The sequence below is a fragment of the Cryptomeria japonica genome, chromosome 7 (genome assembly GCF_030272615.1).
Source record: "Cryptomeria japonica chromosome 7, Sugi_1.0, whole genome shotgun sequence".
Lineage (NCBI taxonomy): Eukaryota > Viridiplantae > Streptophyta > Pinopsida > Cupressales > Cupressaceae > Cryptomeria > Cryptomeria japonica.
The window spans coordinates 238,158,774-238,172,038 of NC_081411.1; the positions used below are offsets into that span (position 1 = coordinate 238,158,774).

General features: G+C 39.5%; 1 protein-coding gene across 1 annotated transcript in view; it reads left to right on the plus strand.

The window, feature by feature from the left end:
- The window catches only part of LOC131028310 (probable 1-acyl-sn-glycerol-3-phosphate acyltransferase 4), a 47,811-nt gene extending 34,815 nt beyond the window's left edge, over nucleotides 1-12,996 (plus strand). The window contains exons 2-4 of the mRNA XM_057958563.2: nucleotides 7,487-8,381; nucleotides 9,263-9,393; nucleotides 12,212-12,996. Coding sequence (XP_057814546.1) covers nucleotides 7,651-8,381; nucleotides 9,263-9,393; nucleotides 12,212-12,657 — 1,308 coding nt within the window. The 5' untranslated portion in view covers nucleotides 7,487-7,650 and the 3' untranslated portion in view covers nucleotides 12,658-12,996. The remainder of the gene's footprint in view (nucleotides 1-7,486; nucleotides 8,382-9,262; nucleotides 9,394-12,211) is intronic.
- Nucleotides 12,997-13,265: the final 269 nt, after the last annotated feature.

Here is a 13,265-nt window from a genome sequence, read left to right on the forward strand (position 1 = left end):
TGAGTCGGAGTTAGACGACGCGAGCTCTTCACTGACAGATTGATTCCTCAAGTCAATCACATACTTATGACCTTCACTCTCGATTGAGAGTGTATTCTTCTTTCAGTTGTGATTGGCTCTAGCCATGATCAGCCATCCCCTTCCCAGGAGGGCGTCGTACGCTTTCTCTCCGGTGGAATGACTACGAAGTCTAGAAGGAATTGTTGTCCCAATCACCACCTTTTGTACCATGAGAGTCCCGAGGGGTTTGATGCCGTGTTGATGCGCACCAACAAGGTGGAATGTTGGTGGCCAGAGAGTAGGCTTGCCAAGACCTCTCCAAGTTTCTTCCGGTAGCACGTTGACTCTAGACCCGCCATCCACAATGGTGTTTGTGAGCTTCTGGCCCATTATTTCCATCTCCACCACGACAGGTTTCTGTCCAATGCTTATGATGAGCAGCATAGGGTCTATGGCATTCGTACCAGGTTCCTTCACCGGAGCCGCAACAGGTGGTTCTGTCATTGTCCAATGTTCTTGGTCGACGGTGATGTCACCGGCTGCATTTGTTAGGGCCATCCTCAACTGTGGCATGGTCTGTAGAAGGTCGAATACCTGTACGGGTATAGTGGTTTGTAACATCTGCTTAATGATGATTTTTTCCGATCCTGATCGGAGTGGGGTACTGGTAGTTGGGTACGAGGCCCTCCGTTCTTTTGCCATCGCCCGCTCAATATCTGCCCTGGCTTCCTGGAGTCTTTCCTTCTCTGTGCGAGGGTCAGGATACATGTCTTTCTTGTTTTGCAATCTTGTGATTGCCAGTACGCCTTCCTCCGATTCTTCTACCTCCAGCATATTCACCCCTTTTTGCTTTGGACACTCTGTGTCCTCATGATTCCTCGGCCCGCACCATTTGCACAACAAACTTCCTGCATCATCTCCATTTTGACATTCCCACGCAAAGTGACCCCATTCGTTGCATTGGATCATGGGTCGTCCCTTTGCGTCGTATTGAATTCTACTCCTTGGCGTGTTATTATTGGGCTCGTTACCCCGCCGGTTGTTTCGGTACACCCTAGGAGAGGCGTCAGAGTTTGCTGCCGGCTTTGGAGGTGTTGCTAGCGGTATGACTTGGTCAGGTTGGGCGTAGAGCACTTGTGTGCTCCATGCTTTCAAGCTGTACGGGCATTCCTTAATGGACTGTCCCATTACTTGGCAGATGTCACCAAAGGCTTTTTGAGGGCAACTCCCCTTAGTGTGCCCTTCTGTCTTACAGTCCGTGCACCATAGTTCCTTTCCTTCCTTGCCACTTTCTTTGTCAACCTTTAGTTCTTTCATCATCCTCATCATATCCCTTCGGAGTGCTTGCACGGTCTTGGACTCCCCATCGCTGTCTTCATCCATACTATCACCATTGCTCACCCGACACTTCCCACAAGATGTCTTATTTTCACTCTCAATATCCATCGCACTGTTGTATGCTTCGTCATACGAGGGCAGAGGGACCACCTTCATCTTCCGTCTGAGAGACGGTACCGGTCCTTCAACAAACCATCTCTTCTTTAGGCCATCAGCCGACTGGTTCTCCATTTTGTTGAGCAGTTCCCTCAGCGTTTTGTTATAGGCCTGCACACTTTCACTTTTTCCCTGCTTGGTATTATAAATTTCCGCCTATTTCATTGTCATCCCGTAGGAGTTTGAACTCCTCTTGGAACACCTTCTTTAGATTGTTCCATGACGTTTCATACTAGGCATCCAGGTCCGTATACCAATCAATTGCTATTCCTTGCAGGGTGGCTGAAAATGCCTTCAACCAGTAATCCTGGTCTTCTTGGCCATTTGCCTCCCAAATGGTCACACATGTCTTACAATGTCGTACGGGATCCTCCGATCCGTCGCCCATGAACTTTGGAAGCTTCTGTTTCTCTGGGGTGTGTGTCATTGTTTTTGTTTGGAGGGTTTTATGTAGCGCTTGGAAGTTACTATATGCCCGGAAGGTATTATGTGTCTAGAAGGGGTACCGTACACTCTTGACCTGCTTGGACCCCTATCCGCAGGGCTTTGGTTACCCTCGCTCCTATAGTCCCTCCTTCCTGGGGTTTCTAGATCTGACCCTCCTATTTTGGTTCCTTCTAACAAGAACAAATTCCTGATGTTGGATAATGTTGTTTCAAAAGTAGTGGCGATCTCTTCGTGCAAATTCCGTACCGCCTCTTCTCCTTGTTCAGAATACTCTGATAGTTTGCTCAGCGACTCGGCTCCAAAGTCTTTTTCATTTGATGTCGAGTGTGGGGCCTGGTCGGCGAGATCTTCCTTCGCTACATCTGGAAGTGGCAGGTTCTTGGTGACCTCCTCCAACTCCTTCCACGTACACGACCTTTGTCTCTCTCGATTACGACTCCGACTCACACTCCGACTTCTGCTATGTTCCTCAGGGCTCTTTGAGTCAGCAACTTCCCTTAGCCGTCGTCTACACTCGGTCTGTTCATTTATGCAGAGAGATCTCTGTATGGTTCCCTCGTCTACTCCTCCGGTGGTAGTGGTACATTTGTCTTTGTTTGGCCGTAGGGGCATTAAGTGCCAGGGGTACGGCGTCGGATTGTCTCCCTCTCCTCTTCCTCCCTACGGTTTCGCTCTTCGTACCTTTCGAGTACTTGTTGCTGACGGAGTTTCCATGCAGTTTCCTCCCTTCGGTCTTGGAGTGCAATCATATTTCTGGCGAGTAACCTTGGAATACTTCCGAGCAGGTCAAAGATGAGAGTGCTGACGGTGAGTTCACCTCGTATCGTGCCTTCAGAGACGGCTCTCTCTTGAGCCTCCCTTTGCACGTACTGCGTGACCGACACGTCCCACAACTCTACCAAGTCTGCCGTCAACTAATCCTCTCGTGCCTCTTCTACGGTACTTTCTTCGTGTGTGTCACTGTCTACGACAGTTAATTGCTGGTTGAATGACTGGCCCATTAATTCCTTCCGCCTGCAGCGATAGTTATCTCCAGGTTCGTTCAGGCAACGGCGCCAAAATGTTTAGTCCTTAAGGTGAGGTTGGTAAACTCATGGATGAAACAAAGATATCCCACACGTACCAACTATTCATGTAACAAAACATTCATATATATCAAAGCATGAGTAACAATAACAAAACAGCTATAACAAAAGAATGATATCCTATTGAATTCTCAAAATATGCCAGTACAATACCATCCTCGCCGAGGTTCCATCCATATCATATATAGACACGACGGTTGGCCAAGTTGCCAACCATCACTAACTACCAACTACCCCACAGGAACCTCTCGGTGACTCAACCATACAAAACGTAAACACCCAAACCAACTACAACTAACATGTGTTATTGACCCCTAACAAGCCTCCTCAATAATAGCTTGGAATGTAAAGATGTGGTCAATAGTTTGGTAGTTCCTCCCGAAGCTTGTTTATCCCTTAGCTTTTATATTAGTTCCTATATATGCTAGTGATAGGGAGATCCTCTGGACTCACAAATAAGGTGAATAACTATTAGGACAATGATTGAGGAAAAATTGAACACACGACCTCATTAAAGAGTGTGGCCAGGGAAAAGAAAATGTAATCCACATCATGTTTGATGAATTAAGCTTGGGGACCTTCACAACCAGCTACTTTTTAGTGATTTTATCTTGGCCTCATAGTATCCTTATTTATATTGTTAGAACTAATGTGCATTGCAATATGATAATATTGAATGCATGTTAGGTAGTACTTTGGTAGGGTTCACACACATCATTACATGAGCTTCTCCCACTCAATCTGCAAGATGTGTATTCAAGTTCAAAACATAATATTTTAAATAGAACCTTGTTCAGGGCCAAGATAAGTGTGGTTGTTTGATGTAATCATAGGCTTTGGAAAAGTAATTCCCAACAAAAATAATGTCTTGCTGGTGCAATGGGCTCATTCCATTTCATTCACATCCCTACTTTGATATGTGCTTTTTTGAAGGGAATGCTTCTACAAAATCATCATTTAAAGGGTTGACAGTCAAATGAACAAAGGCTGAACCTTGAAGTTTGATTTTAACAAGACCCACCATGCAGAGCATTTGCAAAAAAACTATTATGAGATTGTAAATGAGAAGATAAAGTAGGCCAGTATAGGGTTTTGGCCCTTTGCTATAAAAAATAAGGCTCCTGAGGCTTAGAGGAGTAATTGTAGATTCATAGAATCTTGCTGATGTGAAAGCAGTAAGAGTATAGCTTTATATGGGAAAGGGGATGGAATTTGCATCTTATAAAAGGGTGCATACAAGAATTGAGCACCTAAAGAAAACTAGAAAAGGCACTTCCAATCTCCCAAACTTGGAACTGTTAAAAATATCTCTTACGCAAAGGAGAAAAAATTAGATTGAAGTAACCAAGAACATCTACTACATTAGTTGTTTGAATACCACCAACGGCAGGAGCAGTGAAACATTTTTAAACTTCACAAGTCTTTGAAGGATACCAAACTCTCAAGAACCTCAAGGAAATTCAAAAGGAAATAGCAGAAGGAAACTTGACCTTGGATGGTTTAGTGACATCATTTATATCTTTAATGCCCTTGTTTGGGAGTGCCTTTTAATTTCCATGATACAAATTTGGAAGCAAACAAGCAAATTGATATCCAAATTTGAGGGATAAAACTCATACTATATCGTGTTTGCATTATTAAATTTTGGCCCTTCTGTCTTCTTGAATCCAATCAAAGAATGTTTTGGGCTGTGAGAATGACTCCAAAACTGCAGACATGTGTGCTAATTAGTCCGTCTCTGCATGTGTACTTTATCAATGGCTAAATGTTAATGTAGTTGGTACTATTTTTGGTATTTTCAATTTTGATGTGCCTCCATGTCCTTGTGGCCTTATATTGAATACTTATAGGAGACAACTTATGCCAATATTTCATATGTATGTGTGGATAGGTTCTTATTCGACATTGACCACAATGGTTCATGTTGTTTGCATACACCTTAACTTTACATACCTTAATATGGGTCAACAAATTCATTGATCTTATCACTTTTGTGCTTTGTGCGTCATAGTTATCTTTGGCTTAAGCTCCATATTATGCTCATGGTGATCTACCTGGACCTGAAGTGAAATATTATCTACCATGTGTCACCATTGGTGGTGGCAGGCCCAATTTTCTATTGATGTGGTGACCTTTTGGCAAGTTCAAAGCCCTTTTCTTTGTCGCAGTACCCTTGGATTTATTGACCAATTGTATGCCATGTGTCTTTGGCATGACATAGTGGTGGGGCCATGGCATGGATGACTTGGATCCAGCTCCAAGTTATTTAATTTTATGTAATAAGATTTAAAATGTGTGGGGACCCGCATCATTTGAGGAGAGTTGGGGTGCATGTGGATCAAGGTTTGTCTAAAATTCAAAATGTGTGCCATAGGCTGCACTTATGCTGCATGGGCCGTCTTTTCTCTGATTTGGCTATATCCATGACCTGTTTTGGCATTTCCTTTCATTCTTGTATAGTTTGGAGACCCATTTGTATTTGTGGTGTGAACTTGTTTTGTTGGATAGTTGATGTTTTGCTTAGCAGGAAACTTTTTAGCGCCACTGGCAGTGCATCACTGCCCAATCGACATGATTTTACCCATTGGCTGCCTTGTTGGTGCTTTCTCTTGGCAGCATTTTTGAGCTTGCTGGTGACCTGGCAGGCTGTGTATAGAAATGGTGGAGGATTTCAAACTAGATAGGCAATCTCTTGGCTGGTCTTTACGTTTACTGCAAGAGCATAGAATGGGCATGGTTTGAGGTGGCATTTGTGCCATATGGATGTGTGGTCCATGCTATTACTGGTTTGAGATTTCGAACTATGGATGTCACTTGCATTTATCATTTATGAGATCTTCTATACCCCTATGCACCTTTTAGCAGATCCAATGGTGATGTTTTCCCTACGAGAGTGTATGTTTTCTACCTGCAAGTGAATTTTGACTATGATGAGGTTTAAAGACAGTTGTAACATGATTTTCCACCGGTCCTCAACACCTATAGGGCTGAATGCTGAGTTGTAATCACTATATAAGCATGACTGTAAGATGTGATGAGTTTGATGTTCAGTCGGTCACTTTTAGGGTCTGGGCTTATTGTAAATCTATTGTATTTTGATTAGGAGCTCCTAGGGCAGCAACCCATGAATGTCATACTCTGTTTTTCTTTATCCTCACTTATTGTAAGTCCATGGAAAGGAATTGATGCAGATTTCTATTGATTCTATGGATGTCTTCATGATTGGCTGAGTGTTTTCAGGGTCAAGCATGCCATGTCTATTCCTGAGATTACATTTGCTAACCTGGTAGCGTGTTGATTGATTAGCCTATGTAGGGGTTCGTAAATTTGTTGAAAGTGTGTTTGAAGTTTTCATTTCAATGTGTTTTGTTGATTCACTTTGTTTGATTATGGGTTGTTGAATGATTGTTCATGCACTAATATTTCTCTGGTTGCTTAGAGGTCTGCAGCTGCTAGCAATAGAGCCTGGCTTGTGACTGTGACTTTGCATGCTTACTTTTCATTATGAACTGGTAGCTGTGTAGGTGTGGAAGGGATGGTGGTGACGTGGTTGCCCATTGGATAAGACACTGGTCTATAGGGTTCCCCTTTATACTACTTCATCTCAAAGATCATTTGAAACGCATCTTCTTTCATAGTTTGTAGTTTGATTGTTTGTCCTACCTCTTCTCATGGCTCAATGAAGTAAATTATGTTGAATCTAAGGTGTGTTAACATCTAGTAAACATTAAGTGAGCCATGTTGGAAGTCACTGTTGGGTGCATGTGTATATAGAGCATATGAGGATTCATCCTGTGCGATACGCATTTGTTTTTATCTTCAGTTGTGTGTGCATACCTGTCTCATCTGCTTAATAGAGAGGTCTTTAGGTGTGTTTTTGGCTGTCATTAGGGCATGGTTAGCCAAGACCTGTTATAAGCCTCTCATTTCTCTTTAATTGTCCTATGAAAGACCTTGAGTGACCACCATTCTAGGTTTTGGAAAGCTTAAAGATGAAGAGGAGATGCCGTCTAATATCAATTTGCTGTCCTCTCCTTGTTGATGTATACTTCTCATGGTGTAGGATATCATGTCCCCGTTTGTCTTAGTCTTGAATATTTGTTTGAGGAGAGGAGGTGCAGTTTGGGAGCCAACAGTGTGCACAATGTTTTTCCTTTAAAGTGGAAAAGTGTTTGAAATATATAAGTTATACAAGTTATTATATCTCTATTTGCACAAGCCAACTTTATTGTCACTTCTTCCATATTTTCACATACAAACACAGTAAAAAAACTCCTGATTTTTCTCTGTTATCGATGAGGAACATCATGGGATTTAATGCCCAGTTAGTGATAATTTTCTGGTAGTGTGTACATAGATGTCTTTGAAATTATTGTTTTAACTGACTATTATTGATTTCTATTTTATATTACATTCAATCCATACGATCTTAAAATTGTTCTTTGTATTACATGCTGCAGGATTTCTTTTCCAGGCCATGTTTCTGCTTATGACGGTTCATATTTATCAGTTTGTGAAAGATCCTCCAGGATAGTAGAAGATTCTTAAGCAAGGGCTGATAATGTTTCATGTGCAAAATGAAAGTACTTTGCATTGAAGATATAATATCAAATTTGAACCTGTAATGGAGTCATTTCAACATGGAAGTAAGAATAATAACGCTCAGGGAGAAAACTCTGATATTGTGAGTAATAGCCACTTTATGTCAGAAACTTCAACCAAAAATGCTCAGGAGTCCAGGACTGGTACTGAACTAAACGGCATCAACGAAAGCGAAAGTTGCATAGAGAAAAGGGGATTCCTAGAGAATCGAGAAGTTGAAGGCCACAGGCCTTTGACATTTTTCAGGGTAATAAGAGGCATATCATGTTTACTGATTCTCGTTTCAACGGCTTTTATGACCTTGATTTTCTTGGCACCTGTTTCATCCCTTATACTGCGGTTGTTTAGCATACATTATAGTAGGGAGGCAACATCTTTCTTGTTTGGCCACTGGTTGGAAATGTGGCCTTTCTTATTTGAAAAGATAAATAAGACAAAAGTTATATTTTCTGGACATTGTGTTGCTCCAAGAGAACGCATTCTATTAATTTCCAACCACAGGACAGAGGTAGATTGGATGTACTTGTGGAACTTTGCATTACGCAAGAATTCCCTGGGTTATATCAAGTACATTCTGAAAAGCAGCGTGCGTAATGCACCCATTTTTGGTTGGGGTTTCCACATTCTTGAGTTTATTCTGGTTGAGAGGAAATGGGAGCAGGACAAGCCAGTGATAGAATCAATGCTTTCAACATTCAAGGACCCACAAGATCCACTGTGGCTTGTTCTCTTCCCAGAGGGCACTGACTTCACGTAATAACTCCCATCTTTATGATCATTATGTCCTTTAGTTTAGAAACGGTCTGTGTTTCTGCTAAATTTGATCAAAACTGATTCCACTTCGAGTCAACACAGATATCATTTTTCTACATGTTCATTTTTTTTATGAATCACAATACAGATTGTATATTGGTTTCTTAAGAATATGGTCCTCTTCATGACAATCTGCATTTCCTTTCTCTTGAATTCTGACTATATCTATGTGATTGTAATGTCTGTTAGTGGTTGACATATTTTATTCTCCTCTAGCATTCTTCATCCCGATGATGGATCGCATAGTGTGATTTGAAACATTGGTGCAAAAAACTTTCACACAATCTAAACCAGAAGCAGCATTGAACAGTATAATATCTAGTATTCCAGTTCTTTTGTTACTAAATAGTAAAATACCACTTGGGAGTGCACATGTATTGTTATGTATTTTGCTCTCATTAAAGATGAATTTTTGTATTTAAGTCATTAATGACTGGAAGAGACGTGGTCACCATTCCTTAAAATAACTATTTAAATTTAAAAAATTTAAAATCCAGTTCACAAATTAGGCAAGGCTGTTGTAACTTGTAAGAACAGGTTATAGAATAGGATATGTTAGGTGAATTTATTTCTTAGGTTCTATTATTTTGGGATGCTTTTCTTTTATGGTAGTATTTTTGAAAACATTATATTTTTGAATTTGAAAACATATTTCAGGAGTTATTAATAAAACTATGTCAGGATTAAGATTATGGGAATGAATATCTCTAACTTATTATTGAATTTATTATAGAGCTTTGTCTGGATTAAATTGGAACTGATTAAGGGGATAAAGACAAATGCATTTCTTAGATAATAAAATTCGAATTGTCTATGTGCAGAGAGGAGAAGTGCAGACGAAGTCGAAAGTTTGCTGAAGAACATGGCTTACCTGTTCTAAACAATGTGCTTTTGCCTAGAACAAAAGGTTTTGCTTCTTCCTTGGCTTTACTTAGAGGTTCGCTGGATGCAGGTTAGTCCTATTTCTTTTGTTTGTATTTTTGTATTGCATTTAATACATTTTTGTTCTTACTTAGACAATAAAAGAGAAATATTAACCTGAATTCAATATCAGTGCTCTTCAGGACTTATACAAGTAGTAACAAGATGCTTCAGTATGTGTCAGGATACCAGTTTATAAGTTTTTCTCCTTTCATATTGCAAAATACCCTAAATTTGAAACATTGAAGTTAAAGGACTGTTTGAAGTGCATACCAGGCAGTCTTTTGGAATATCCTATATATGATTCTTTAACATGCTTGTATTTCTGCAAAAAAGAAGATGTACAAACTTCTTTAATATGTTTTTATTTCTGGAAAAGAAGCCGTATCAACTTCTGTTACTATAGAATGCTGAATGGGGCTCAAGAAAGAAATCCTTTAGGATCATAAAAAACATTAGAATATGAATCAATGAGAGATTCGATTACTTTATGGGAAGCTTCTTGGCATTATCTTCCTTTGCTTTTGGATCATACAAAGACAAAGAAGCTTATGCAATTAACATGTTTAATCGTTGGCCTACTAGAGAGAAAAGGACTAGTAAAGGAAGAAATGAGTTTATACACTTTCCCGTCCTTGTTTAATTGATAGGTCTTGTGGAATCTATCAAAGATTGCCTGTTGCTCATATAATCAAGCGGCTCCAAGTATCGAACTACAACAATCGAGGGTAATGACATCACAATCAGATGTATCTTGAAAAGGGTCAGTAGCAAATATAATGGAACATTTGTGGTACACAAAAGTGGAATGTCTATACTTCTCGACCAACCCAAAGTTGTATGGGTGTGGATGTGTTGAAGTTGGAAATTGAAGATCATCTACCAACTTTTATAGATCAAGTTCTTTGAATTTCCAATTTCAAGGATAAGATCTACCAATCTATTCTTCTTCTGACAAATATGAGTGAACAGATCTTCTCTTTTGTTGGCAGAGTAATTGACTATGAGGATGAGTTGAAGAGTACAAGGAAGGGGTGGCAAAGAATTGGGATTTATCCTCCAAGTGTACCAACTTGGATGCATCTATTGTAGAGCTTGCTAGAGTTGGTATCTCCTACACATGATGTTCATGCAGCCAGTGGGAGAACTATTGCAGTTCCCTGTGGTTCAGTGAAGTTGAACCAAGTGATGACTTAGACCTAGATGCTTTTGATGTAGTGGAAGATACAATATTTTTATTCTATATACTATTTTCAAGCTATACATTTTGTACTTTCAATTAAATTATTTAACTTATTTCTAGTATTAAGTTTCAAATATATTTTAAATTCTATATTCATGAGTGCATATTTTTTTGTTTATTCATAGTCATACAGTCGCACACCTACCTTGGAAAAAAATTTGCCATACCAACATACCCGAATCCCAAACCTAAGCCCATTCTCATACCCATACTGGCAACTTAGCTTCCGACATGACTCAAGAATTTGCACCCCAATCTGGTTTATGAATCCCATTACTAAAGAACCAGTCCTTGCACCCATCATGGAAGCCTCAAGAGGAGGCTCCACAACCTCTGATTACACTACCAAATGGCCAAGACTCAAAAGTCAAAAGTGAAAACATTCTTACCACCTTCCTCCCCTCAGAGAACATACTTATGTCCAACTTGAAAGGTCAATTAGATGTCATAAAACCTACAAGTATTCCTTGCCAACAATCAGAATATCTCTCTCCTGTAATAATCAGTTTCTTCTGTCCTCTAATAGACAGCAAGCAATAGTTGCTCAACTTCAAATCTGGGTGGATAGTATCATAACTATGGTTGCTAAACAAAACACAGAAGTGTATATGACAAGCAGGTCTTTGGCACCCTACTTCAGTAGTGGCATCTGATCTGTTCTACTGCCACTTAAACTCTCGTTCTTGTGGAAGACACTTCTGAGGAAGCGGAGAGAAGTCCCGTGTCTTCAGCTCACCAATCAAGAATAAGAGTGCCTGTTGACAAGGAAATTTAATACTGAGGGCATCTCTTGGGTTTCAAATCTCAAGGATATGCAATGCCTTGCACTTCTTTTTAATTTTGGTTTGAACTTTAAACCATTATTTGTTACTGCTCTGTATTTCATAATAATATTTGGTTTCTCTCTTATCTCTTGGGCGTGGTTTCATCCCTCACTGTGCCACATGCTGGACTTTTTGTATTTGTTTGTCTTTCAATACATCTCTTTCGAAATTTTGTCACTAAACAAAACTATGACATCTTGATTTGTGGAAAGCAAGAGGTTATTTAGCTTATTGGCAAAGTATGAGGTGGTGGTTGCTTCATTATGAGACTAAAAACCATTTTACAATTTGTGGGTGTTTCAAGCTCCATTGATGTGAGAGAAATTGCTAAGAATTGCTTGAAGCTAGGTTTGCATCTTTTTGAATCTGTTCTGTAGTGAAGCCTTTCACTGGTTAGCCGTTTGAATGGCTTAAGGCTTTAGTGGTTGATATTTTATGTCTCTCTTGCTAAAAACCGTGAGAACCATTGAGCATACATGTCAGGAACGTAAATTAGCCAATGCCAAGCAAAATGTATTTTGCTATCTTTTGATACTCCCACGGTAAAGGTAGAGCTGTTGGTTTTTAAAGCTCCTTATTTTGCATATAAACATGAGCCAAGGAATACACACTGATTCATGAAAATTCCTGGGGTAAACACTATAGCCATAAGAGTAAGATTTTTTTGCTACAAATGCAGATTCTCAGTCAATAATTTTACAATTTCTCATTATTGAGATGCAATCAGTCAACAGTTGAATATAAATAATATTCTAACCTTCTGTTATTTTTATTGTATGCAGTTTATGATGTTACAATAGGCTACAATTATCGATGCCCTACTTTCATGGATAATGTGTTTGGCATGGATCCAGCTGAAGTTCATATTCATGTTCGCCGTGTGCCAATAAATGAAATGCCAACATCTGAGGATGCAGTTGCATGTTGGCTGAATGATGCTTTTCACTATAAGGATGAATTGCTTTCCACTTTCTCTGTGAAAGGTTGCTTTCCAGATTCTGATGTTGAAGGGGAGCTTCCGACCTTTAAATGCCTGTTGAACTTTGCAGTGATGGTTATTGCAACAGCTCTCATTTTCACTTTCACCATTGTTTTTTCTACATGGTTGAAAATATACGTTGCATTAAGCTGTGTGTATTTTGCGGGAGCCACCTACTTCAACTTTTGGCCAACACCTGTGTTTGGGTGTTTAGCAGGAAGAATGTCACATGGAAAGACATATAAGTAGTCAAATTGTGATTAGTGACTAATGTCTCGCTTCTGCCATAAATATACACTCACTTTTTATGGTAAATTTCCTGATCGAGTGAAACATGTCTTGACTCTTCATTGATAAGCAAGGAGTAGGGTAGAATCTAGTTCATGGTACATTGATAATCCATTTGTTGTCTCTGCTTTAATATACCATAAAGGAGGCCTTTGTATGGAATCTATTATTTCCATGCTCAGAAAACAGATTTGATGTTGTGATATAGTCTTTGAATTTCTGACTCTGCACTTTGCCTAACCATATCAACTTTTGGTCTATAAATATTGATATATGATGGCTTACAGTCATCTTTGAATTCTTGTGTTTGCTTTCGTATATTTTCTTCTCTTTCACCGTATATTGTCTTGACTCTTCATTGATAAGCAAGGAGTATGGTAGAATCTAGTTCATGGTACATTGATAATCCAATTGTTTTCTCTGCTTTAATATACCATAAAGGAGGCCTTTGTATGGAATCTATTATTTCCATGCTCAGAAAACAGATTTGATGTTGCGATATAGTCTTTGAATTTCTGATTCTGCACTTTGGCTAACCATATCAACTTTTGGTCTGTAAATATTGATAT